The sequence below is a fragment of the Balaenoptera acutorostrata genome, chromosome 10 (assembly GCF_949987535.1).
Source record: "Balaenoptera acutorostrata chromosome 10, mBalAcu1.1, whole genome shotgun sequence".
Lineage (NCBI taxonomy): Eukaryota > Metazoa > Chordata > Mammalia > Artiodactyla > Balaenopteridae > Balaenoptera > Balaenoptera acutorostrata.
In genome coordinates this window covers 41,287,421-41,314,688 of record NC_080073.1, presented here as the reverse complement: position 1 = coordinate 41,314,688, position 27,268 = coordinate 41,287,421, and the positions used below count along the sequence as shown (strand labels likewise).

At 36.3% G+C, this 27,268-nt stretch overlaps 1 protein-coding gene across 4 annotated transcripts in view; it reads right to left on the bottom strand.

Annotated features, from left to right (window-relative positions):
• Positions 1–27,268, bottom strand: part of SETD2 (SET domain containing 2, histone lysine methyltransferase) — a 119,278-nt gene that overhangs the window by 32,908 nt on the left and 59,102 nt on the right. For 2 of the 4 annotated variants that reach the window (XM_057554657.1, XM_057554658.1), the window contains exons 10-13: positions 22,294–22,428; positions 21,494–21,613; positions 19,410–20,072; positions 1,485–1,533 (exon numbers count right to left, since the gene is read on the bottom strand). In XM_057554657.1, coding sequence (XP_057410640.1) covers positions 1,485–1,533; positions 19,410–20,072; positions 21,494–21,613; positions 22,294–22,428 — 967 coding nt within the window. Of the gene's footprint in view, positions 1–1,484; positions 1,534–16,405; positions 16,690–19,409; positions 20,073–21,493; positions 21,614–22,293; positions 22,429–27,268 lie in introns of those variants that run through there. The other 2 variants (XR_009009485.1, XR_009009486.1) reach the window with 2 other exon arrangements.

Here is a 27,268-nt window from a genome sequence, read left to right as displayed (position 1 = left end):
AAACTTACACACACCTAAGGAGTATAGGTTTAAGAATGTCTGCTCTAGAGGAAGAAATGAATGGAAGAAAAGCTACTAAAAGGCCATGACTTCAAGGAAAGAAACAACACAGGGAGTATAAAGGGACATCTCCTTTGACAAAAATTCACTAAGAATAAACATGCACAGATCCACCTCCTAGAGCAATGGAAATAAAAATAAAAATTAACAAATGGGACCTAATTCAACTTAAAAGCTTTTGCACAGCAAAGGAAACTACAAACAAGACGAAAAAACAACCCTCAGAATGGGAGAAAATATTTGCAAACGAAGTGATAGACAAGGGATTAATCTCCAAAATATACAAACAGCTTGTGCAGCTCAGTATCAAAAAAACAAACAACCCAAACAAAACATGGGTGGAAAATCTAAATAGACATTTCTCCAAAGAAGACATACAGATGGCCAAAAAGCACATGAAAAGATGCTCAACATCACTAATTATGAGAAAAGTGGAAATCAAAACTACAATGAGGTATCACCTTACACTGGTCAGAATGGCCATCATCAAAAAATGTACAAACAATAAATGCTGCAGAGGGTGTGGAGAAAAGGGAACCCTGCTACACTGCTGGTGGAAATGTAAACTGGTATAGCCCCTATGGAGAACAGTACTATGGAGGTTCCTTTAAAAACTAAAAATAGAGCTACCATATGATCCAGCAATCCCACTCATGGGCATATATCCGGAGACAACCGTAATTCGAAAAGATACTTGCACCCCAATGTTCACTGCAGTACTATTTATGAGAGCCAGGACAGGGAAGCAACCTAAATGTCCACCGACAGAGGAATGGATAAAGAAGATATGGTACATATATACAATGGAATATTACTCAGCCATAAAAAAGAATGAAATAATGCCATTTGCAGTAACATGATGGACCTAGAGTTTGTCATACTGAGTGAAGTTAAGTCAGAGAAAGACAAATATCATATGGTATCACTTATGTGTGGAATCTAAAAAAATGGTACAAATGAACTTATTTGCAAAACAGAGAGAAAGTCACATATGTAGAAAATAAACTTATGGTTACCAGGGGGGAAGGTGGGGAAGGATAAATTGAGAAATTGGGATTGACATATACACACTACTATACATAAAACAGATAACCAGTAAAGACCTACTGTATAGCACAGGGAACTCTACTCAATGCTCTGTAATGGCCTATACGTGAAAAGAATCTAAAAAAGAGTGGATATATGTATATGTATAACTGATTCACTCTGCAGTACACCTGAAACTAACACAACATTGTAAATCAACTATACTCCAATAAAATTTTTTTAAAAACGCATGTTTTCAAACTTATACCAAATATTTCATTTACCTAATGATGTATTATCTGGTTTCAAAAACAAAATAAGTTCTTATCAGTTACATCTGCATATTTCTAAAAGAATATTTGTAAAGCCATATGCACAAAGTATCTCTGAATACCTACTTGTGCTCTCCTTTTCAGTTTGACTTTTCTTTGGAATTCGATATACCTCCTGCAAAAAATAAACCAAAAGAAGAGTTATCAGTGTGGAATGGAAGTGGTGATTGCTTTGAAGCTGAGTGATTTCACATGGCAACAAAGAAATGGGGAGGAACAATCTGGTATTTAATTTTTCTCTGAAATTTTACTTATGTTTGGCTTTAAATAAAAATAGAGCATGGTCCCTTAAAAAACAAGTAAAAACATATAGCACAAATACATATTTATTTCTAAATGTCTACCAGGCTTGTATGACCTCATTAGCCAAGTAGCAGACTAAGTAACTAAGACATTTTATTTCTGGCAGGAATACACCTCCTGATGATCTTAATTTCTATATGCCTTCTGCATATAAAATGAAGTCATCTATAGTTCCTTTACTGAGAGTATTCATATGAACAAGTCAAACATCTCACTTGCCATCCCTACTTAAGGGGAGAAAAGGTTAGTAATAACTCAGCTATATAAACACACTTCAGAAAAATTACATGTGTAAAGACAATTCCTGCTATTCAGCGTATTTTTCTATAAATACAAAATCAACTTGGCTAATTGCCAAATGTAATCTACTTTTATACTGCTGTTATTTTAAAAAAGGAAAGTTTTAGATCATTGTTGCTCTTCAAATACTATCTAATACTTTATCAAAATTGTTCTTGAGAAATATAAACTATGTTTTTAAGCCTTGAGGTACCTTTTCTTGCTGTATGAATCTAAAGCCTAGCAACAATTCTGTTCCCTGACAATCTCTCACTGTTCTAAGTCCATCAAGTAGCTCTTGGGCACATACTTCCTTATCCAGTCACCTTGTTAAGTGGGCAAATGGCAAACCCACACATTCTCAATGGTGCATCATACAAAACCCTTCCTTCAGAGTAATCTCATAATATTGACCACACCTATATGACCTGGTAATCCCATTTCATAGGAATTGTACTCCAAGAAAAATCTTTCCACACGATTTTTGGTCATTTGTGGAAAACGAAATAACCCACATGTCACACAACTGAGGAAAGTTCAAGATGTAATATTCAGCTGCCATTAAAAATGCCAATGTGGACTTTACAGACGCAGGGCAATCTGTATGAATGCATTATCTTATTTGAATTTCAAAACAACACTATGAGGTTGTTATCTCCATTTTACAAATGGGAAAACTTACTTAAAAAGCTCAGCAACCTGCCCAAGGTTATGATGCACTTTTATCATCTGTACCAGATGACACAGTGGCATTATTCTGGGAAGAAGTACCATTTTGGGGGATTTATCCACAAATGTAGGTAACATCCACCATCCCCCTAGCCTTTTCTAAGTAGAACTTCCACTACAGCTGGGATTCTCAATTCTGGCTGCAGAATTAAACCACTCCAGGCAACTTTTATAGATATACTATCCAAAACAAATTGAATCTAAAATTCTGGGAATGGGTCCCAGGCATCTGTATTTTTTAGAAGTTCCCCAGATGATTCTGATGTCCAGAGAAAGTGGGCATCACTGAACTACTGGCTTCTCTTAACAGCCCTCACTCATTCCTTCCTCACAAGGGAGAATTTGAGAGAAAGAACTATGTATGTCTGTCCTCAGCTCAGAGCCATCTGGGCTCTTTCTCCTCTTGGGCTGCTTCTGCCTGTAGAGAGGATACATTCCAATCTATTCCTCTGAGGGATGCCTGGAGTTGTCTAATTCAATGTCTACCTGTGGGTATGAATCAGGGATAAAGAGAGGAAGGACTTAACACTTTTAGCTCTGACTTCTCTATCCACCTCTTGGAGGGGTTAACAAACTCGGGAAAAAGAACACCACTTATCAGCACCTACCCACATTATAGGGAAAAACAGGTATTCTGCTAATTTTAAAAGTTTGAAAATGACTGTTGCATTAGGTACTCTGTAAACCTAGGCACTCCAAAAGAGTTCATTCATGAAGGGTGCTCAGAACAGATGTATCGAGGGATATCTGAGTCAACTAAGAATTACACAATTTTAACTTATTTAGTTTCTTTTGCAGAAGGTCTCAACATTACAAGTATTTATTACAAACACTTATAGCAATTTATTACAGACCTCAAGTTTGGGACCCATTCTATGGTGGCGGTTAATATACCAGAGGAAATGCTTCTCAAAGATACATTCTTAATTCCATTCAAAAGTTTAGAGCAACTGCTAACTAGAAAATGTATTCTGATCACTAAGTTGTACACATGAAACTAATATTGTATGTCAAACATACTTCAATTTAAAAAAAAGGATTCAGGGACTTCCCTGGTGGTCCAATGGGTAAGACTCTGTGCTCCCAATGCAGGGGGCCCGGGTTCGATCCCTGGTTGGGGAACTAGAGCCTGCATGCATGCCGCAACTAAGAAGTTCGCACACCACAATGAAGATCCAGTGCAGCCAAAATAAATAATAAATAAATAATTTTTAAAATTTTTAAAGTATTCTGATGTTCACAAAATGGCTGATTACTACTGATTAGTGACCAAGGGCTACTGACTATTAGAGTATGCCTAACACTATGGGGAAGTTCTATCAACATGCACCCAAGCACTTGGAATTACTAACTTCCTCCTCTTCATACTGTCAAAGTTGTATACAAAATTTAAGCTGGAAACTAAGATTATCTACTTTGAGGCCCTGAAATGCAACAGAATTTTTCCAAAGTCCCACAACAACAAAAAGTAAGAAGGAAGCAGCACTATAAAGATTACTGTAACATTTCTTAGGATCATTCTGTCTTGTGAATAAATAGCAATAGTGTTAGCCTACATGATATGAAAATCTGTTTGGAATAATGTCACACCCGCATGGCACAGAATCCACTGCTGAAAAGGCTATCTGAGTTGCCTTCATTCACACTAATCCTTTATCTAAATGGGAGATTAAAAAAATAAAATTAGAGGATAAGAGTTAGAAGTCCTACATCTCCTAACAGGTAGCCAGAAAGCAGGGAGAGAGAAAACTGAAGGTAAGAAAGTATTTAAAAAAAAAATAAAAAAAAAAAATTTTTTTAGAACTGAAAGACATATTAAGTCACCAGATAGAGAGGACTCAGAGCACCTCCCACAACAAAGGAGTCAAAATGGTATCAAAATAGCAACACTGTAAGCTGGAAAATGATGCAATGACATCTTGAACATTTTGAAGGAAAATTTATTTCCAAATGGTAATTATATGATTTGCCAAACAAGAATAGAATAAAGGTATTTTTCAGAGTTATAAGGTCTCAAAATTTTGTCTACCAGAAGAGAATGTTAAAGACACTCCAATGTGGAGGGTCTAAAATTCAAGATTCTAGATGGTGTGAAATACATCTCATAAATTGTCTACAGTGTACATTGTACCATACTAGGTACAATAATTTATAAGACCTAACAATACTTCCTGACAGAGTGATGGAAAATCTTTCGAAGGTTACTGTAAATGAATTATCCAGCATTTAGATGATATAGGCATAGATTAATAAATATATGCATATAAATTCGACAACGGGGCATTCAAAATAGATCAAGTGTCCAAGCTCTACTTCTGTGCAAATAACTAGGCGGTCGTGGCTATTTAAAATAACACCTGCAAAAGATCTGAAGATGTCATTCTAACCTGTCATAATTTCAAAAAATGTTGTCTTCCAACAATACTGTCCCTAACTGAAAAGTTTAGTTATCCAGAAAGTGTTTTTAAAGCAACTGTTATAATTAGCAATAGAAATTTTTTAAATTACAAAAGGGGTATATGTTTTGACTATGGGTTACTTGAAAAATGATGAAGATGTTAACAGAAATGTACACCAAAGACGAAGAATTAGCTTATAAAACAAGATTATGAGCTTGAGTCCCTTCTGCCTGAAGGGACTTCCCTGGTGGTGCAGTGGTTAAAGAGACCACCTGCCAATTCAGGGGACACCGGTTCAAGCCCTGGTCCGGGAAGACCCCACGTGACGCAGAGCAACTAAGCCCGTGTGCACAACTACTGAGCCTGCGCTCTAGAGCCCACAAGCCACAAGTACTGAGGCCATGTGTCACAACTAGTGAAGTCCGTGCGCCTAGAGCCCGTGCTCTGCAACAAGAGAAGCCACCGCAATGGGAAGCCCGCACACTGTAACAAAGAATAGTCCCTGCTCACCAGAACTAGACAAAGCCCATGCACAGCAACAAAGACCCAATGTAGCCAAAAATAAATAAGTAAACAAATTTATTAAAAAAAAAAAAAAGAGAGAGAGAAAGCCGAAAATACAGACCTAAAATTCAGGAAATAGGCTAAAGCAAGAGATCCACAATTTGGGAAAACCTTAAGAAAACAATCGATATATTGTGTTACTGTCAGAGATTGCCAAGAAAGAAGGTACATAGAGAAAAACAGGCTGACTTGAAGGAAAATGAAATTAAAACGTGGAAAGTCTTTATATCTGAATCATATCGTAAGTTTTCCATTTCTTAATAAACACCTGCCAGCAATCCCACTTCTGGGTATGTATCCAAACAAAATGAAAAGCAGATCTCAAAGAGATGCCTGACTCCCATGTTCACTGCAGCATTATTTCACAGTAGCCAAAATACAGAAACAACCTAAGTGTCCATCAAGAGATGAATGGATAGAGAAGCTATGGTATATGTATACAATGGGTATCATTCAATCAGGAGAAAGAAGGGCACCTTGCCATTTGTGACATGGATAGACCCTGAGGATATTATGCTAAATGAAATAAGACAGAGAAAGACAAACACTGTACAATATCACTTATTATATGTAATCCAAAATAGCTGAACTCATAGAAACAGAGACTAAAACAGGGGTGAAGGGAGGTAGAGTAACAAACTTGGTCAAAAAGTTACAAACTTCCAATTATAAGATGAGTAAGGGGCTTCCCTGGTGGTGCAGTGGTTGAGAATCTACCTGCCAATGCAGGGGACACGGGTTCGAGCCCTGGTCTGGGAAGATCCCGTTCCCGCGGAGCAACTAGGCCCGTGAGCCACAACTACTGAGCCTGCGCGTCTGGAGCCTGTGCTCCGCAACAAGAGAGGCCGCGATAGTGAGAGGCCCGCGCACCGCGATGAAGAGTGGCCCCCGCTTGCCACAGCTGGAGAAAGCCCTCGCACAGAAATGAAGACCCAACACAGCCATAAATAAATAAATAAATAAATAAAAAGATGAGTAAGTTCCGGGGATCTAATGTACAGCATAGTGATACAGTTAATAATACTGTATTATATACTTGAAAGTTGCCAAGAGAATAGATCTTTAATATTCTCCCCGAAAAAAAGAAATGGTAATAATGCAGGTGTTAGCTAACACTATGGTGGTAACCAGTTTGCAATTATATATGTGTATCAAATCAACACGTGCACACGTTAAACTTACACAATGTTAAATGTCAGTTATATCACAATAAAGCTGGGGAGAAAAGAAAGGAATGTAGATACTAACACAAAGCACCATTTTAACTCAAGAAATATTATACAGCTATGAGTTCGATGTTTTTGTCTTTATTGTATGTGAATCATGATTCCCCAAAAGCGGTTAGATTATATTTAAAGTACAGTAAATAGATTCTGAGTAAATGGATTCTCTTATGGAAAAAAAAGTTTACTTTTAATTATACGGTTTTTATACTACCCATTTTTAGTTAAAAAAACAAGCAACACTTGAAAAAGTTACCTACTGCTAATAGGTCACACTAAATGGGTCTAAACTGGGATGTTTTCTTCCAACAGTCTCAAAAAGTACTCATTGGAAGTTTGCTGGCAAAGTACTCCAGCACATTTTTAACACATCTCAAATGATATAGAATAGACTCAAATAGAATAGACTCAAATAGAATAGACTCAAATAGAATAGACTGTAGAAAAAAACAGGATTAAAACCAAATTACAAAACAATACTTTTTCTGGGAAGTGTAAAAATTTAACACTGATGTAGACTGTTCTTTAGCTAAACAAGACTTTGAGAACAAAATAATTTACAATGAGAGTATAATTTTTTACCTTTTATTATATACAGATCAGATTATATATTCTGTAATAACAGATTTACTTTTTACAACTAAGACTATTTTTCCTTGTTATTAGCAAGTACAGATAAAATTGCGTAGTGTATGTGTCAAACAAATCTTTATTCCTAAATGACAGCAAGACTAAGAACAAAAAAGAGAAAGAGACTCTGAGCCAGGTGCCATTTTTACAGCTGGAAGAGGAGATAAAAAGCAGCAGGAAGGGACAAAAAGAAAATGTGAAAGCAAAGTTATGCGATATGGAGGCTAGAAGTTAAAGTGCCAACTTCAGGTAAAAGGAATTCTAGGAGAGAAGGAACTTTTTTGAGAAATAATGAAGATGAGTTTTCCAGAATTAAAGAAACATAAAATACCTTTGATTAAAAAGGCAAAGAGCATCAAATAAGAAACAAAAAGACTATGACCTAGCAATTCTGCATCTGCGTTTATCCATCCGTCCCCCACCCAATTTCATACTGGTTCATATAACTATATGTAGAAAATGATATCCATACAATGGAGTATTATTCAGCTATAAAGTGTAATTAACTACTGATACATAGTACATGGATAAAGCCTGAAAACACTATGCTAAGTAAAAGCAGCCAGACACAAAAAGCCACAGATTTCATGATTCCATTTATCCTCATTATTCAGAGATTCTTTATCTGCAAATTCACCAACTCACTAACATTTATTTGTAATCCCAAAATCAATACATGAGACAAAACTTCACCAACTCTTCCCCCCAAAAGATGAGTCAATTGTTGATATTTTTTGGTATACTTTTTCAAAATAATTAACTGATAACATGATGCAACATTCTTTTCCCAAGAGTATCTCAGAATCTTTTCATTACTTTTTCTGAAAATGCTTCTAGTACACTAGTGGTCTTATATATTTCCTTTCCAACTTCTTCAACATTATTTTTACTGACTTTATGAAATCAGTGCATTTTTATTTAATAGGTCTGCCAACTTTTATAACAGTGAGACTTTGGCTGAAAAAGAAAATAACCCATTGGACAACGATACATGCTGATGTTAACTGAGAAGGGACGTTTGAATAAGAATTCTTTTAAGTGTTCAGTTCACTAATGTTTTTTGTCATAATTTTTGTTTCTCTAAGCAATTTTGAAACTGTGAAGATACTGAGAATACCATATACGTGTGAATATGTATATATGAATGTTTATGTATTTAGTTACATGTGAGAGAGAAGCTTCTCCAAGATAACTGAATGCATTAGATTTTTTAAAACCCCACTTTAAAAAAATCCTTTTTCCCAGGATTTTCAGGTATTTGTCAAGTTTCAGTGTTAGAAGCAAAGAAACCAAATATTTACGTGAATTTACTGAACACTGAAAATCTAGAAAAAGAGATAAGAACTTAGAAAAATAAAATGATAATAAATAAATAAATAAATAAGCTCAGGAATTCCCTGGCAGTCCAGTGGTTAAGACTTGGCACTTTCACTACCATGCCCTGGGTTCAATCCCTGGTGGGGGAACTAAGATCTCGCAAGCTATGCGGTGCAGCCAAAAAATGACAACAGAAAAAACTAAGCTCATTTGGTTCCCATTGAAACCATATGGCTTACAGACAAATCATCTTGGAAAATACATGGTTAAATCAATTCTGTTAGTCATTTAGGCTAAGGATATTAAAACACTTACATCTGGGTAGTATCAGACTGTAAAGAAACCTGATTCACAATTCCACACACCAGTGCAGGGGTCAGCAAACTACACCCTAAAGTCTGACCTGCAGCCTGGTTCTTTAAGTGCCCCTTCAACCCCAGCTAAGAATGTTTTTTTGTATTTTTAAAGAGAGGGAGAAAAGGGGAGGGAAGAAGAAAAAGAAGAAAGGGGAATAAAAAGGCAGAAAGAAGGGAAGAAGAAGGGAGGAGGAGACTGAGGCCTCACAGTCACATTTTAAATTTAAGTATTTTAATATTTACTATCTCACCTTTTACAGAAAAAAATTGCCAACCCTTGATCTAGAGAAATAAAAGCACATCTTTGGGTAATATATGACTGTCATGGAACCTGATTCATAATTCTATATACTAGCATAAAGATTTTAAAAATCTATTTTCTTGATTAACAACAACAAAATTAAAAAAATGAACATACAACATATAACTTCAATGTCTATGGCCCTATACCACTCTAAGGTTAAAAAGAAAAAAAAGAAAAAGAAAGAAAGAAATTACTGGGCAAATACTGATATGTAAATACCCTAGGCTCCTTTTCCCTCAGCATAATTCTGTGAAACGCTTTCAGTGGTAATGGTTCTATAACCTGGATTTAGCTTCCTTTAATAGAAGGAAGAACTGTACCTCGATCATCATACCCCTGTAAAGTGTTAAGAGTCTATGATTTTATCTCATAAATTGTATTACAAAAAGTGGGAGTAGGGGTATCTCCATTAGGTCACAGACGTCCTGAGATTTGACTGGAAAAATAACTTAGAAGATAATACCCATGTCTGGAAGTTTTATAAAATCACACACGAGAGGGGCGGAGGAAGGGAGAGTAAGGGGAAAAGGGAGTAGAATAATTTTATTTATTCTTTTAAACCCCTGAAGAAACACTCTAACTTCAGACAGCTGGGCTCCCAACAAACAAAAGATAATAAGATTCAATTTCAGTTTTCAGCCACTCAGAAAAATGGGCAAAGGATATGGACATAGTTCTTACAATAGGAAATATAAACGTAAATATATTCAATACTTCATGCATAAGAGAAATGCAAATTATAACTATAACAATATTCCATTTTTGCCTATCAGTCTGACCAACATAAAGTTAGACAACACCTGTGTTCACCAGGGTGTAGTGAAACAGGCACTCTTACACATAAACATTGCTGATGAGACTTAAACTGGTACAACTATGAAGAGAGATTTGACAGTACCTATCAAAATTACAAATAACACAGACTATGACTCAGATACACAACTTTTAGTAATTTATCCAACATGTATATCCCACATATGTGAACATGTTCAAAAAGTTACTTGCTGCTAAGCTAAAGAAAGGAATCAAACTAAATGGCCGAAATAGAAGACTGATTAATATATGATTATGATAAACTGATTATGGTATATTTATACAATAAAATACTAGGCAGTTATGAAAAATAAATTCTTCATAAACTGGTATGAAATAATCTTTACAATATATTAAGTAAAAAGGAGCTAAACAGTGGTGCCAGATTTGTAAAAAGGGCAAAATATATACACATAATATGCACAAATTCTCTCCAGAATGCTCACAAGAAACTAGTTGTATTGGTTGCCTCCAGGGAACAGGACACGGGGCAGGGTCAGGAGTGAAATGTTGCCTTTTGCAGTATGCCTTTTGAATTTTGTCGTGTGCAGGAATGGTCTATTTTAAAAATTAAAAGAAAAGATAACATGCCTCAGAAGCAGCCCTAGACACAGTACCAAAAGACTTCTGTGCATTGTGACTGCATTCAAGGTAAAGAATGAGGGGCTGTAAAGTCTCAGGCAGAGGCCTAAGGAACATGGGGATTCCCAAGGCAACTTCTAAATGCTGCTATTTAGCAGTACCATACCTTAAAAAGCTTTCTTAGTTCACTGACATTCAGTTTATTTTTTATTTTTATTTTTAAAGTAAGGTATCCAGGGTGCTGGTAATATTCCATTTCTCTCTCTCTTTTTAAATAAATTTATTTATTTATTTTTGGCTGCATTGCGTCTTCGTTGCTGTGCCCAGGCTTTCTCTAGTTGCAGCAAGTGGGGGCTACTTTTCGTCGTGGTGCACGGGCTTCTCATTGCAGTGGCTTCCCTCGTTGCGGAGCACGGGCTCCAGGTGCGTGGGCTTCAGAAGTTGTGGCACGCGGGCTCAGTAGTTGTGGCCTGAGGGCTCCAGAGTGCAGGCTCAGTAGTTGTGGCGCACGGGCTTCGTTGTTCCGCAGCAAGTGGGATCTTCCCAGACCAGGGCTCGAACCCGTCTCCCCTGCATTTGTGGGTAGATTCTTAACCACTGCGCTACCAGGGAAGTCCCTGCCATTCAGTTTAAACTTGTCCCCCCAACTTCCTCCTTCTCTAGCCTTACCCACCTTGACTCTAATTCAAAAAATCTACCTTAACAACACTCGGTTTTATTCAACACGCATCTAAAATGTGCCGAGCTTCCACTAGTACTGAAGCACAAGGTGAACACCTGACACATGTGCCTGCTATCAAGGCCTCCCCAGCCCAGTAGTAAAACATGTGTGTAGAAAAATTAAAGTTTTATGCTGGTAAGTAATCACTGAAGAATAATCAAGGTCATGATGATTAAATGTTTCTCAAATTTCAGATTTCTGTTTTCTAGGCAAGTTAATTCCAAATCTAAGATTTTCTTTTACACTTTTAAATTTACCTCCTCTATAGTTTTTCTAATTAAAACTTAAAAATCACCACAGCTCTCCAAGAGACTTCACTGAAGTTATATGTTGCACTAGTCAATACAACACTGCAGCTAAGACCATCCAGAAAACACTTTTTGGACCACAATTTGTTCTTTTCCCAACCCACATATATACACACCCCTGTTTGAGAAACTGCTCATATTTATGGACCCTTGCCCCAGAAAACCCCACAGTTTTACATATGATTTCAGGCGTTCTGAAAATCCCTTGAAATTCAATCATGGATCACAGGTTGATCTCTGCAGCATTAAGGAAAAAAAGATACTTGAACAAAACACTAAAATGATAATTTCTATGATTTAAGAATGAATTTGAACTTATTACAGTTATTAAAACAGAAACAGATTGAGAGAAGTCTGAAAAGTATTCAGCAAAGATACATAATTGCATGAACTGTCTAGCAAGGACGTAGCAATCACTATTTGCTGGATCAGAAAAAGGAATGGAAAGAACATAGGATTAAAATCAGAAGATAATTTTCAGCTATGTCACTTAAAGTTAAGTTACAAACTCATGGGCCTGTTTGTTTCCCTTTTACAGTTGATAAAAACACCACCACTTACTTTACAGGGTTGTAAAGATTACATGACACTCATTCAAGTATTTTCTGACCACCTATCAAATAAAATATACACATTATGGATTCAAGAAGAATTGGGACTTCCCTGGTGGTCCAGTGGTTAAGACTCCGTGCTTATACTACAAGGGGCGTGGGTTCGGTCCCTGGTCAGGGAAGACACCACATGCCATGGTGTACAGCCAAAAAATTAAATTTAAATTAAAAAAAAAATAGCAGCAGTGTGGTACCATGGAAAAAGAAGGACCTTCTTCACTTCATCATTCAAATATTTATGAAGTGCCAAAGTACAAAGTACGCTCTCACAATGCCCTGGGGAGACTCAAGTGACCAAGACAGACACAGTCTCTGCCTCTGCACAATGTACAATTATGAAATGTTATCTGCTATGATTGGAAAGGATGTTATGGGAGCATATAGAAAAGGGAGAATACTCTGTCTTGGAGGAACAGGAATGGTTTTCAGGGGAAAGGATGAAACTTAAATGAGAAGAGACATCTAAACAAAAGAAACTCTTCGGGCTTCCCTGATGGCGCAGTGGTTGAGAATCTGCCTGCCAATGCAGGGGACACGGGTTCGAGCCCTGGTCTGGGAAGATCCCACATGCCATGGAGCAACTAGGCCCGTGAGCCACAATTACTGAGCCTGCGCGTCTGGAGCCTATGCTCCGCAACAAGAGAGGCCGTGATAATGAGAGGCCCCGCGCACCGCGATGAAGAGTGGCCCCCACTTGCTGCAACTAGAGAAAGCCCTCACGCGGAAACGAAGACCCAACACAGACATAAATAAATAAAATAGTGTTAAAAAAAAAAAAAAAAAAGAAACTCTTCTCAGAAACAAGTCAATGAGTGTGTGTGTGTGTGAGCGTGCGTGTGTGTGTGAACATTAGTAGCACTGTCCCTCTGGTAGGCCAGAAACTCTTGAGGTGAAAATGCATACATAAATAAGGACCAGATTATGCCATGGTATGCAAGCCTTGTTAAGAAAAATGGATTTAACTTAACAATGTAATGAGGAACCGTTTAAAAGTTTTAAATAGGACTTTGACATGAACAGATGTATATTTCCAAAAAGATCACTCTGGATACTGAATGTAGCACAGATTGTAGGGGGCACAGAGTAGTCATTCACTATTATTAAGTGGTAACTTATTACAACCATTACTAAAAATATACCATGATAAAAGTAACTCTTACTACCAATGATTAAGGAATGGTCTCTGCCCTTGAAGATCTCATGGTCCTGTGAGGAGAAACAAGCATCTAAGCAAGTAATTTTAATAACTTGTTAAGACTGCTACCACTGTATAGAAATACAGAAAAAGGAATGATGGATTAGAAAATCATCATTTGTTAACAATCATAGCTGTACAAGATTCAGGCAAATTCACTGGATGGATAAATTTCACAAAAAAGAGTATTTATTATTTCCAAAGGTGCTCCTATATTATACTCTTTAATTATAAAGGGGAAAATAGTAACTTTACATTGGAGAAACCTGGCAGACACCAACTTAACCAAGTGACTGAAGTTGACAATGCCAGTAATGGGATAAACGAACATTCCAAACAGAACTTCAGACAAACCCAAATTGAGGAATATTCTAAAAACTTTTAAAATATTCAAAAATGTGAAGTTTATAAAAGCCAAAGACTGAGGAACTAACTCTTCCAGATTAAAGGATACTAAAGAGATACAACTCAATGTAACGCTTGATCTCAGGTTAGATTCTGGATCAGAAATTTTCTTTTTTCTACAGAGGACATTATGTGCACAAGTGGCAAAATCTGAATGAGGTCTGTTTAACAGATTAATAGTATTGTGTCACTGTAATTTTCTGATTTTGATAAGTACACTGAAGTCATAAAGAAGAATGTCCTTGTTTTTAGGAAATACACACTAAAATATCTAGGCGCAGTGGGCATGATATCTATAACTTATTCTTTAAAAGTTAAAAAGAAATTAAGAGAAAATGTTAAGGTAAATTTGGTAAAATGTTAACACTGGGGATTCTGGATGAAGGGTTTAGAGGAATTTTTACTGTTTTTAACATACATCTGTCACTGGATGTGTATCACATGAAGAATACATAAAGAACAGTATTCTTGCAGTTTTCCTGTAAGTCTGAAATTACATCAAAATCAAAAGTTAAGAACATTAAGAAGAAAAATTTGTATATTTTCATTATGGTTATATATAAAACTAGATTATACCAATTTATCTGTACTCAAAAAGTCTCTTAAGTTTCTGACTAACTTGATCATGGTCCTGAGGGAAGAACAACATTCCTTACAGGTGTCTTCTAGCCCAGTAATTCTATAATGTATTTACTCTCCCACTTCTCAGATAGTCCTATATCCAAATCACTTAAAGTAACTTTTCCTAAACAGAGTCAAGACTTTTTTTTTTTAAAAAGTAACTTCATGGGGTATGGAAACATGGTCATTAATGTCTTTAGGGGAAATAGAATTAAGAGCTCACCCAAAAGAATAAAGTGTCAAAATGACTTCATTCAAAATCAGAATGTTTAGAGCAGCCAGATTCTGTACTTTATCATTTAGATTAGGTGTTGGCAAACTTTTTCAGTAAAGGACAAAGCAATAAATATTTTAGGCTTTGTTGGCCATCCAGTCTGATGCAACTACTCAACTCTACCAGTACAGTGCAAAAGCAGTCACAGACGTATGTAAATGAACGAACTTGGCTGGGCTCCCAAAACTTCATTTACGAAAAAAGGCAGCGGGGCAGATTAGGCCAACCCATAATTTAGATGAAAGTATTATCTGATAATAAAGAAACCAGGCTACTAGGAAGTTTTAGACCATGTTTGCCTTTTATCAAATGAGATTCTTATTACAAAAATTCAATGTAGTGGTACCTAAAATAGTGCTCTTTGGGGGCAATTCTGTAGGTTAAACAAAAGGATCAGTAATACTGATCCTTTTGAAGACAGAATAATGTCTACTAAGGATTTTGAAATTTATTACAGAAATTCAGGGCACATCATTTCATTTTGAAATGTTGCATAGCAGATTTCACATATTAGTCAGGAACCGAAATTCCAAGCAGTGACTCAAAACTTGTTTTATTTTTTTTGACCACGCGGCTTTTGGGATCTTAGTGCCCCGACCAGGGATTGAACCCAGGCCCCCAGCAGTGGGAGCACAGAGTCCTAACCACTGGACCGCCAGGGAGTTCCCCCAGACTCAAAACTTTTCAGTTGGGTAACTCTCTGAATTATTTAAAACTTCTGTAGAGAGTTCAATGCTTAACTTTCCAGGAAAATAATATGTTTAATTAAAGATAATATCTGGAGAATAAAGATGAAAAAGATAATAAGGATGGTTCTTAAGAAAAGTCCAACTTATCACATGTACAAAATGTCCCTAAATCATCTAATCCAGATGTAACTGTAACTACTCAGACTTCACTATAAGGAGACACACATCCTGTAACCTAAGTGTTTATAAGAGAGGCTCTGGAATCACTAGCCATCACAATCTCTCAGCTGTTTAATTGCAACTGAAACTGCCAAATTCACGGGAACCTTACCTCTTCTTCTCATGATCCAAATGAAGATTTTCCAGTCAAGTTTATAATTAATCATCACTTATAAACAGCTGTTTTGCCCTGTGAAGTCTCGGGTATATTTTCAGCATGAGGGGTGATGTACAGTAATTCCTTTTACAAACAGAAATATATGCACATGTCCCTGCTGAAAATGTAGCCCAGTTAATTTGCATGTGAAAATGAATACATGCTCATGTGTAGCAATGTGCTAAGTGATGTTTCTTGTTGAGGTCTACTTTAGGAGTCAAAAATGTGTAAGCCTTGTGGAGCCAAGGCAGTGGTCCTGTGTATAGAGGTATAGAAAAAGTAGCTCACTTAATCCTTTCTCGCCAGGAGTCGGGATTTTCCCAGAACGACATCCATTGTCGGCAATGGACGCACCAAAATAACGCCGGTGCCAGTGAGTTAACCACCTCTGTCCTCTTTTCACCTATTATATTTTTCATGCATCATCCAACTTCCCAACCATCTTCCTGTTTTCTTCACAGAATGCACGCTAGGTTCTTGTTTTTCTTCAGCACGAAGTTGAAAATGGAGTTGAGAAAAGGAGACACATGGTCAGCTGGTGATGTTAACAAGCTCCTTGCTGCCCTGAGAAGCTAGATGGAAATGGTTCAAGTTACAAGGGGGATCATCATCAGATCTGGGAGGACAAAGAGTAATTCATGAAGCTTCATTCCCTTCCCTCCCACCCTCTTTCATTTACTGATGATCCCTATAGTCTGCCTTCACAGCAAAATCAAGATTAAGAAATCTGAAGCAACCTCTTTCAGTTCTTCACTCCATCCAGTATGTAGAAAGGACAAGTGGAACACATGTCCAGCAATGTTACAGTGGCCCGGGAAGGTCAGGGAAGCTTGGAGTGGCTAATATAACCACAATCTTAGATCAATGCTTTTTAGTATAATCTTGAAATTAACACCAGCAACTAACACATGCTTGGTAACAGGTGCTTAATAAAGGTTGGTTGAATAACACATTTTCTTTTCTGCCAACTTCTACTTGAACACACAGGTGGAATTCAGACAGAAGTAGTTAACTCTTTCAATGCCGGGAATAGGATGGATATATAGTAATCACATCAAGTCCGTTTCTCTAAAACATGTTCAAATTATGGGTTCCCTAGCTGAAGTATATTTTTTAAGGACAACTATAACCGGTTTTGAAATTAGAACCATGGTGAATGTTAATTAGAATGATAGATGAATTAAGAACCCCAGCACCAATGCATAACAAAACATCACAGTTCAGGCAAGCAAAAACATTTCTCAGTAATGCAATTCTAGATGGGTAATGATTCCAGAGCAAACTATAAAGTTTGAGGAAGGAGGACTTTATTTAATAACTTCCTTGATGCTAAGAACTGGGATAAATCCAAAATATGAAGGTTAAGAAGAATATATTTTAGGTACAAATAAAATTTTAAACCTCAAGTCAAGAGGATCATCAGTCTACATAGTACTGTGCAACCACTTCGATCTTTCAGATAGGAGTGAAGAGGACAAGCAAGGGAAGAAATAATTTTGCAGGACTCAAAAACATTTATGTCTGGAGTGTGAGTTTAAAGTACCAGTTATATCTAATTGAGTTAAGGATATCCCAGAGAATAATTTATATCATTACAATTATAATTTAAAAAAAACTACCATACAGAGAAACAAAAACATTTACTTATTCCAGATTTTAAGAAGAGACAGGTTTTTAAGAAATTAAGATGATTATGTCTTTTTTTTTTCTATATTACGTCAACCAGAGCCTTCTCAGGCAAAAGTGAACTACTAGGTCTACAACCCCCCTCTCTATAAAACTATGTCTGTAAGGTCTTTTCTACCTTCACCTGAGTGCTTGTCTCCATTTCCACCTTCCTTACTGAGCCAATCATAGTACAGGCTCTACTAGCAGTCTCCAAACACAAGAGGGACTTCGTCCAGGGACTCCTGTGACCTCACAAAGCAGGCCTTAAATAAAGGTTCACACAAATGACTGTCTCAGCAGCTCTTTCAATTAATTGCAACTCCAGTTCCTGCGTTCACATGTTGTATCATAAACAGATTTACTCTGAATCTTTCCTTTTATATTTATAAAAAGGTCAGATTTCAAATAATAAGGCTGAGTTTATGCTGAACTGTAGGTGATCAAAGAGTAGCATGAGTAAGAGCTCAAATGGGTAAATGAGAGCTGAAACCACACCATACTTAAAGAAGGGTCTCAACACAGTAAATTACAAATGCAAAAATAAGCACAGTACACAACCAACCAACTACTCATTCTGCTAAGTGTAAGGATAGTTCCCTATGGGTCAAATGGTAGGATATAATGGGTGAGCTTTGTAGTCATAATTGGGAACAGAGAAGACTCAGGTGTCCATTTTGCTGCAACTCTGTATTCTTGGTTTATCTGGTTGCTTCACCTCTGGCGCAAGAAAGGAGGAACAGAAAAACAGAGGCTAGGTAGTAACCTGTTCCCACAGGGTCCTCAAGACCTGGATCCCAGGATCCCACTTACAATCAGAATTTGCCACATCTCTCCTAGGCTCATCCTGTTATTCACTTCTGTGTTTATCCAAGACCCAGGCTGGGTTCTCTGCAAAGAAAACCCTGCACATCATGCTATATACTTTAACAAGTGATTATGCAAGTATTAGATGTAAGGGTTCCAGAACTCTGTATTTTTCCTCTCGATGACATCTTCTGGCCAGAGAAATAGGCATTTAAAAGCAGGCCTATTTCAGAAACAATAATAAAACTGAATATGAACTAGCTCCATATAATGTTGTTTTACTGGAACAGATATTTATGTTCAATAGTTTGTTTTTTTTTTTGTCATGAGACATTCCACCAAGCTAACAAGCATGATTCTATAGCTTTATATGTTCAATCATTTTTGATGAGAAGTTGCAAAATTACCTTAGCTTCCAATTAATTTTATTTTTAATTAATTTCTAGTTAATCCAATAAATTAATTTCCAATTATTTTAAACATTCATTTTTTTTCTTACAGACTCAAATGTAGAATCCATGTTTGTTACTCAAAGGATTTTTGTTTTTAATGTAAAGACCACTTGAATGACTGAATTTACTGTTGTGATATACTTTTGTAAGCAAGGAAAAGGGGGATGTTTGTATATTAGTTTGGCTGGTATCTCTGGCCAAGGTTTAAAAGACATTATTTATAAAGACATTTATAATTAGCTGACAGAGAGATAGTATTCCATTTTTCAAAAATACATATAGCTAGAAAAGTAGGTAATTCGACTGAAGGTTTATAGAACTCTAAACCTGGGTAATTCAGGTTAAAATGAACAGAAATGTTTTCTTACCTTTAGGTCTTTCCAACTGTCCAGGAGCTTGGTGGCCAAATCACTTATATCTACTGTTTTATCTGGCTGTTCCTGGCTCCTCTCACTCTCCACATCAGATACACCCTCCTCTTCATCTTGGGATGGTGTTTCCTCAGCAATAGGTTCATCTAGTTTTGTGCCATTGCTCTCTTTAGGCTCTATTTCAGTGTCAGCCTCTGGTTCACATGTGGGTAGCTTACTGGCCTCCACAGCAATTTCACTATCAACTTTAGATTCAGGCAGCTGTTGTGTGAGTAGCTGTTGTGACTGTAACTCTTCCTCTTCTTCTACAGGGACGTTTTCTAACTGGTCAAGGTCCTCTTTGCCATCCTTGCCTTCTAACTCGCTGGTAGCATCAGAGATCGCACTGTCCATGCTATTTTCACTTATAATTTTAAGTCTGCGAAACATTAGCTTCTTGGGGGTGTCTGTGTCAGCTTCTATGCTCAGCTTGGTGGAAGGATCAGGTGTGTTGAGCGGTGTGTGAGCACGTGATGTATTCTCGCTAGAATACCCATCTCCTTCACTCAGCTGAGGGACAGCAGTCTTGGTTTGAGACCAACGTTGAATAATAGGAAGTACTTTGCTTTCCTCCAACATATTTTTAGTAGGAATGGGTAAATGTTCCAAAGTCTTTATAATCTGATTAAACATAATTTAAAAAAAACAAACATCACTTTGTACAGTTGACTTTTCAAGCCTCTCCATGGGACTCAGATCAATTCTGCAAAAGCAGTGGTTTTTTTACTGTCTTATTAAATTAAGACCTAAATCTTGTAACCACAGACGGATTTAAATGTCATAATATTACTTTCCTCTAGTATGGAAGGAAAAGTGTTTGATTTTTTATTTTTTTATATTTTTGGCTGCACCACGAGGCATGTGGGATCTTAGTTCCCCAACCAGGGATCAAACCCGTGCCCCCTGCAGTGTAAGCTCAGTCTCAACCACTGGACCTCCAGCGAAGTCCCAGAAAAGTGTTTTAATAAGCCTGACCAGCAAGAATAAAATGTGGAGCAGGTGACTGCTCACACACCAAATAGGACTAATTTAATTAATATTCTCCACCAGTAGTTCTCAAACCCAGGTAGATTTTTTAAAAATATAAACAATACTGGACCTCATCCTGGGTATGTTTTTCTAAGAAGTTTCCCAAGTGACTGTGATAAAGGCTTGGGAACTAAGCAACAATATATATTTAAATGTCTTGCATACAAACAAAAAATGCAGATATTACTTAACCTCCTTAGCCTTTGACAAACAGCTGTCTAGCAAAGAGAGACACTCTCTTCATTCCGAGATAACCACCCCCACCCCACACTCTGAAATCCAAGAATTTCTTCCAAAGTACTCCCCCAATGTAGTTCTACAGAAACCCCAAGGCTTCCCCAACTCCTACTTATTGCTGAGTCTCCTGGGAGAAGGATGGAGGCAAGACAATCACTCATTTGCCCACTCACGTTTTTGTTTTTAGAAGTATATTATTAAATGACTTTGGGATTATAGTAGCACTTATGATTAAAAAGAACTACATTTAAATCAAGTTAGAAAAATATTGTGTATTTCATGGGACGGTATAAATAGAACAATTCCACTAACAACACTGTCAATGAACATCTATTTAGATCTTTTAAAACAATTTACTCCTCAAAATGTTCTTACTCTTGTCATCCAGAATTCAGCTCTTCATAATTTTTTAGAACCCCAGAATTTAAGTTCCATATGGTTTCCTATCTTTTTAAAACTACAGTTTTAGCAACACACTGGATCTTTCACTTAACTATGATACTAGTATATCTTGCTCTTGCAGTTCCCAACTATGTAGTACTAAGCTTTAAAAGATACCATAGGGAAAACCACTGGGCAAACTCACTTCCAGCAAGGTGTATGTAAAGTTACAGTTATAGGAATGATATTGGGATGATAAAATGATGTAATTATTTAATATGAGTATTAAATATAGTGTTAAATTCATTATCACGGATATTATCACAATACCCTCAACCTAAATAATAAATATAGTGGTCTTAAGAAACAAGCAGGTCAGCTGAATGTGAACTGACCTCTTCCTGAAGCTTCTGATTACTTTCCCGGCCATCACCTAGTTCTGCCATCCAGATCCACAACAAAGACAGCCCATGACGTTCCAGAAAGGACTTCAGGCAAGACTGCGAATGTGTGTTCTTCCATGGGGGAAGCGAAGCAGGATGCAGGGTATTGCGGGGTGGGAGGAGGGAGACACATAATACCAGAGAGAGTGTTAAAGAGGGCCCACAGAGAGGACTAAACAGTTCATTTATATTCACAAAGAAACCTAGAAATTCTATTTTGATTAATCTACTAGAACTGTGCAATTAATGAACGCTTTAAAGTGAGAGATTATAATCTTTCTTGATACTTAAAATGTCAACCTGGACTTTACTAAAGTTCAAATTTTGAAGGACTAAGAAAAAAATTATATTCACCATTTTTACTGAAAAAGCTAAAACTATAAAAAAATTTAAAAATCTTTTCTTATTATCCAACTTCTTGTGGAATATTTAATAAACTGGAGTAAATATGATGACTGTTAAAATTCCTTGCTTTGAGATCCTGTGGTAAAATGGCCTTGCCATGCTAATAATCAAGTGGCGGTGAGAGAAGACACACAATATCTACTAATAGATTAAATAATGCTGAACTCTTAAGACATTTTTAAGAGTACAAGTTTTCAAAGTCATATAGAACTCACATATCCATTTTAAAAACGAGTAACTCCTCTCAAATCAGAATTATTCCTTTTCCATTCATCATTCTGGATTGTAGTTTAAATGTCCCACCTCAAGTTCAGAAATAAAAAATAAATTAATATCAAAGTGTTCACCTGTATGAGCTTGAGACAGGTAAGTTTCTGTTCCAAAGTTTCAATTCTAACCATTAGCCGGGATAAGCTGAGCACCTGGTTTTTATCAGAGAGACCCTCACCATTCTCCATCAGGGCTTCTAGCTCTCCATCCACCTGCCACAGCAAGGAAAAATATCTGGTTATAGACAACGACAACAACAACAACAACAACAACAAAACCCCCACTAATCTAAGAATCAAACAATCTGAAAAGATGCTCGACCTCACCAGTAATAAGGAAAACTAAGACCACATAAGAAACCATATTACACTCACTATAAGAAGTCTGATAAAATCAAGTCTAGGCAAAGATGTGGGTCAAAACAAACTTTTGTACACTGCTAATGAAAATATAAATTGGTATGATCAATTTGAAAAGCATTTCATTCAATCATCAAATATTTACCAAGCACTTATACATCAAGTATAGTTCTAGGTGCTGAAGACATTGCAATGAAGCAAAACAAAAAAATCTGCCTTTATGGGAGGAAGAAAAATTATATTAAGTGAGAAGTATGTCAGGGAAAAAAAAAAGTATGTCAGAAAAAATAAAGCATTGAAATAAAGCTTGAAAATTAAAATATTTGTATCCCCTATGCCTAGCCACTGTACACCTAAGAATAAACCCTAGAGAAACTTCTGCACATGTGTACTCTGAGAATCAGAAGAATGTTCGTTGAACAGCCATTCATAAGAGCAAAAAACTGCCAACAACCCAAATGCCTGTGGCCAGGCTGGATAAACCGGCATGTTCACATAATGGCATATACCACAATGAAAGGAATCAAGTGCAGCCAAATGCAACAAAAATTATCAATCTTAGCAAACATAATGTTATGTAAAAAACTAAAGTTCCAGAATACTGCATGCTGTATGAATCCATTTCTCTGCACCTCAAAAACAAATTTTTTATAGATACATATCTGAAAAGCCTATTTTAAAATGGCAAGGGGGACTTCCCTGATGACGCAGTGGTTAAGAATCCACGTGCCAATGCAGGGGACACCGGTTCGATCCCTGATCCGGGAAGATCCCACATGCTGCAGAGCAACTAAGCCCGTGGCCACAACTACTGAGCCTGCGCTCCAGAGCCAAAGAGCCACAACTACTGAGCTCACATGCTACAACTACTGAAGTCTGCACACCTAGAGCCCGTGCTCCGCCAACAAGAGAAGCCACCACAATGAGAAGCCCGCATACCACAATGAAGATTAGACCCCGCTCGCCGCAACTAGAGAAAGCCCGCGCACAGCAACAAAGACCCAATGCAGCCATAAATAAATAAATAAATAAATAAATGATTTTTTATTCATTTGTTTGTTTGTTTTTAAAAAAGGGCAAGGGAGGTAAGACACAAAATTCAAAATGGTGGTATCCTCCAGGAGCTATAAGCAGAAAGAAGGAAGCAGAGAAGTGCTCACAAGCACATATAAAGTATAATTATAGTCTTTATAACTTACATAAATTCTTTGTTCCAAAGATATTAAATAATAGAGAACAACAGCAACAAAAAACAAGGTTCCAAAGGTTGTTTTCTAGCTGTGTTGCAGCAGTTATAAAAGATATAAAGACACCCTCACAGAACTTACTATCGGGGAGATAAAATTAACTCATATGAAAACGAACAATGAAGCATTAACTACAAATGTTAATGTTTAAAAACCTAAGAGGTCTAAGATGAAGGGAGTGCTTAAAATGAGAGTCACCAGAAATGAATTCACCGAAGTGGGGTTAGAAATAGGTAAGATAAATACAAGAGGAGGGAGGAGGGAGGAAGCAGAAGGAAAAGTCTGAACAACCGGAAATGGAAAATTAGGACAGTGCATACTATGCTCAGCCTGGCTGGAGTGGATAAGGTGCAGTGAGGAATGGAGAAAAATCTTATCAAAAAGAAGGCTGGTGTTAGAACATCTCAGATGTAATATAAAAGAATCTGGATTTGATGAGACTAAGTAAGAGAGCTCTATTACTGAATCCCAAAAAGGGAATAATATGATCAAAATGGAATTTGAGAATAATTAGTCTGACAATAACAGGATGAAATCTAGACAAGATAGAGATTGAAGGAGAAGAGATATAACGATAGCATTAAATCAACTTGACATGAAATGATAAAAGTACAGAATGAGCTGATAATAAATTAGAGAAAAGCAAATCTAAAAGAAAAAATCTTGAAATTTTCTGTTACTTAACTGGCTAAGTGTCTCACTTAATATAATTTTAGGCAAGGCATTGAAACATTTCTATTTCATATTATATCCCAAAACTCTTTTATTAGGGTATATGGAACAAAAATAAATGAGAAAATATAAAATGCTGCCTGCAAGAAGTTGAAGATACATAAACTCATTTTTTCCTTCTAAAAAGTACATTTGAGGCTCATCCTTTTTCGTTTCCAGTATTATTTCTTAGGTTTTGAATAGATTAAATACATGAACAGAAAAGCCAATTTATAGTTAAATCTTAATGTAAAACAATTTCCTTAAAGATGTTTTTTTCCTTGCATATCCTAAATGTAAAAATTTCCTGTGTCCCAAATTCCAGAGGATTAGCATAGGAAAGACTAAGGGCTTTAAAATACTACTTTCCCTCTCAAATACAAGAACCCTGCTTTTGACAGTTTTGAGATGCAAATATTCACTAAGCTTATATTTCCTTTTGGGGTTATTTCCTTTTCATAATTAGGCATGTAATCTTTAAAGTTAAAACTGAGTTGTTACTTTCATTCATCAATAAACTGAGTAGATATTACTGTATAAAAGGCACTACTGGGATATAAAAAATTAGTATTCTTAAGGAAATAAACAGTAAAAATGTAGAAGTATAAATAACAAAATTTTGCAAACAAAATACAGAAGGTGAACAACCTTTGAACATTCCTACTATAATGATAAGCTTAATGGTTGTATTACATAAAAGTAAGCATGCCAATCCTAGTGGTGATATGATACAGCTTCCATAATTTTGGGTACTCAAGTGAACAATCAATTGTGGAATTAATAACTTTTAGGACATCTGCAGGGGAGGAAGCCAGGAGATGACTGACATTGATTGCTTTCATTAAATTTACTAAAAGTATTTATTTTTCATTTATGGGTCACCACCTTCGAAAAAGGATTTGTGGTAAGTATAAGGAGGATTAGGATGTATTTTAATAAATTACTGATAAATGAAAATTTATATGTATATAGACAATTCTACAGCACTTAAAAATTTATTCTGTTAATTACCTAATCAGTCCAAGAAAAATGTTTATTCTTTATTTTGGGGTATGAACCGTCTTTAATGGGTCTAAAGCACCATTGTTAATACATTCTGATAAATATAACATATGTATAGAAACAATTAGTAAATAAGCAGGTTTAATAAACAAACAGTTGAGCAATATCCACGGCAACCAACACTCAGGTAAAAGGGCAGGGTGGGGGGATGGGGAGGATACTGTCAGTGTTCCTGAAGTGCTCCACGTGCCCCTTCCTTGTTATAATACCTTCTCTTCTTAACTCTAGAGATAATGTCTCCTAACTTTTTAGGAAATAGTTCTGATTTTTAAAATAGGTTTACTACATATATTATAAATCCCTAAATATTATAATTTTGTCTGTTTTTAATCTTTATGTAAATGAAATCACACTGGACAAAAAATCTTTGTGCCATGGTTCTTTTTCAATCAACTTTACATTTTAAGTCATCATTTTAAGCAATCATTTTTGCATGCAACCATAAGTTTCTTTATTTTTGTGACTAGTTTTTCATCATATATTATAATTTATTCATACTAATGTTAATGGGTATTTGAGTTGTTTCTACTTTTTCTAATGTAAGCAATGCTGCTGTGATTCCTGATGTGCATTTTAAACAAGTCTCTCTCTGGTTATAGACCTAGGAGTGCAACTGCTGGCTCATATAGTATACATACATTCACCTTTAGTAAATAACACCAAAGTGTTTTCAAAAGTGATTGTATCCATTTACACCTCCACCACCAGTGTATGAGATCTATTGTTCCTGTGTATCATCTGACTTAATTTTTATCAATGTGGTCAGTATGCAAATAACATCTGATAGTAGTTTTAATTTGCACTCCCCTGATTACTAATGAGGTTGAACACCTTTCCACATGTTTACTGGCTATCTGGATTACTAAAGTGTCTATGGAAGTTGCTTATTTTTCTTTTGGGGCTATTTTTTTCTTATTGATTAGACAGAGCTCTCTATATATTCCAGATACTAGGATTTGTTTGTTATCTGCTGAAAGCAACTATTTCCTTTCTTATGTGGCTTTTCACCCTCTTTATTGTGTAAATTAGTTACTGTTAATTTGTTTCACAAACTCAAAAGAGATTAAGGTAAATTTCAGACTATTCCCTGTTTATAATTTACAAACTACAAATAACATCAGATAATAGTAGGGATTTATTATACCTCCATCAACTAAGTATTTAATTAAGTACCTAGTTTGTGACATACCCAAAGAAGACAATCACCTGTCCTGGAAGAGCTTACAGTTTTAAGTGGATAAACTGTATGTACATAGCTTGAATCATAAGAGCAAGGAATAAGAAATGTTCACCAATCAAAGGTTAATATGGGGGGACAGATGCAGACTACAGTGCCATTAAAATATTCTTGTTAATAGTTAAAATATGCAAAACTATATTTTAAACTGCTGCTATCTTTTCCTTTCCATGGCATCCCCTACCCAAAAGAATTCCAAAAACTAACACTTGGGAATTTCTTTCTTTCCTTTTTTTTTTTTTTGCTGTACCACGCAGTTTGCGGGATCTTAGTTCCCCGACCAGGGATGGAACCCAGGGCTATGGCAGTGAAAGCACCGAGTTCCCTGCCAGGGAACTCCCTAACACTTGGGAACTTCAAGAGGTGCTACTTTTGTGATTCTATTCAACTGTACCTGACCAGAACTCAGAATCTAAGCATCTAGCTGCAATTTCAG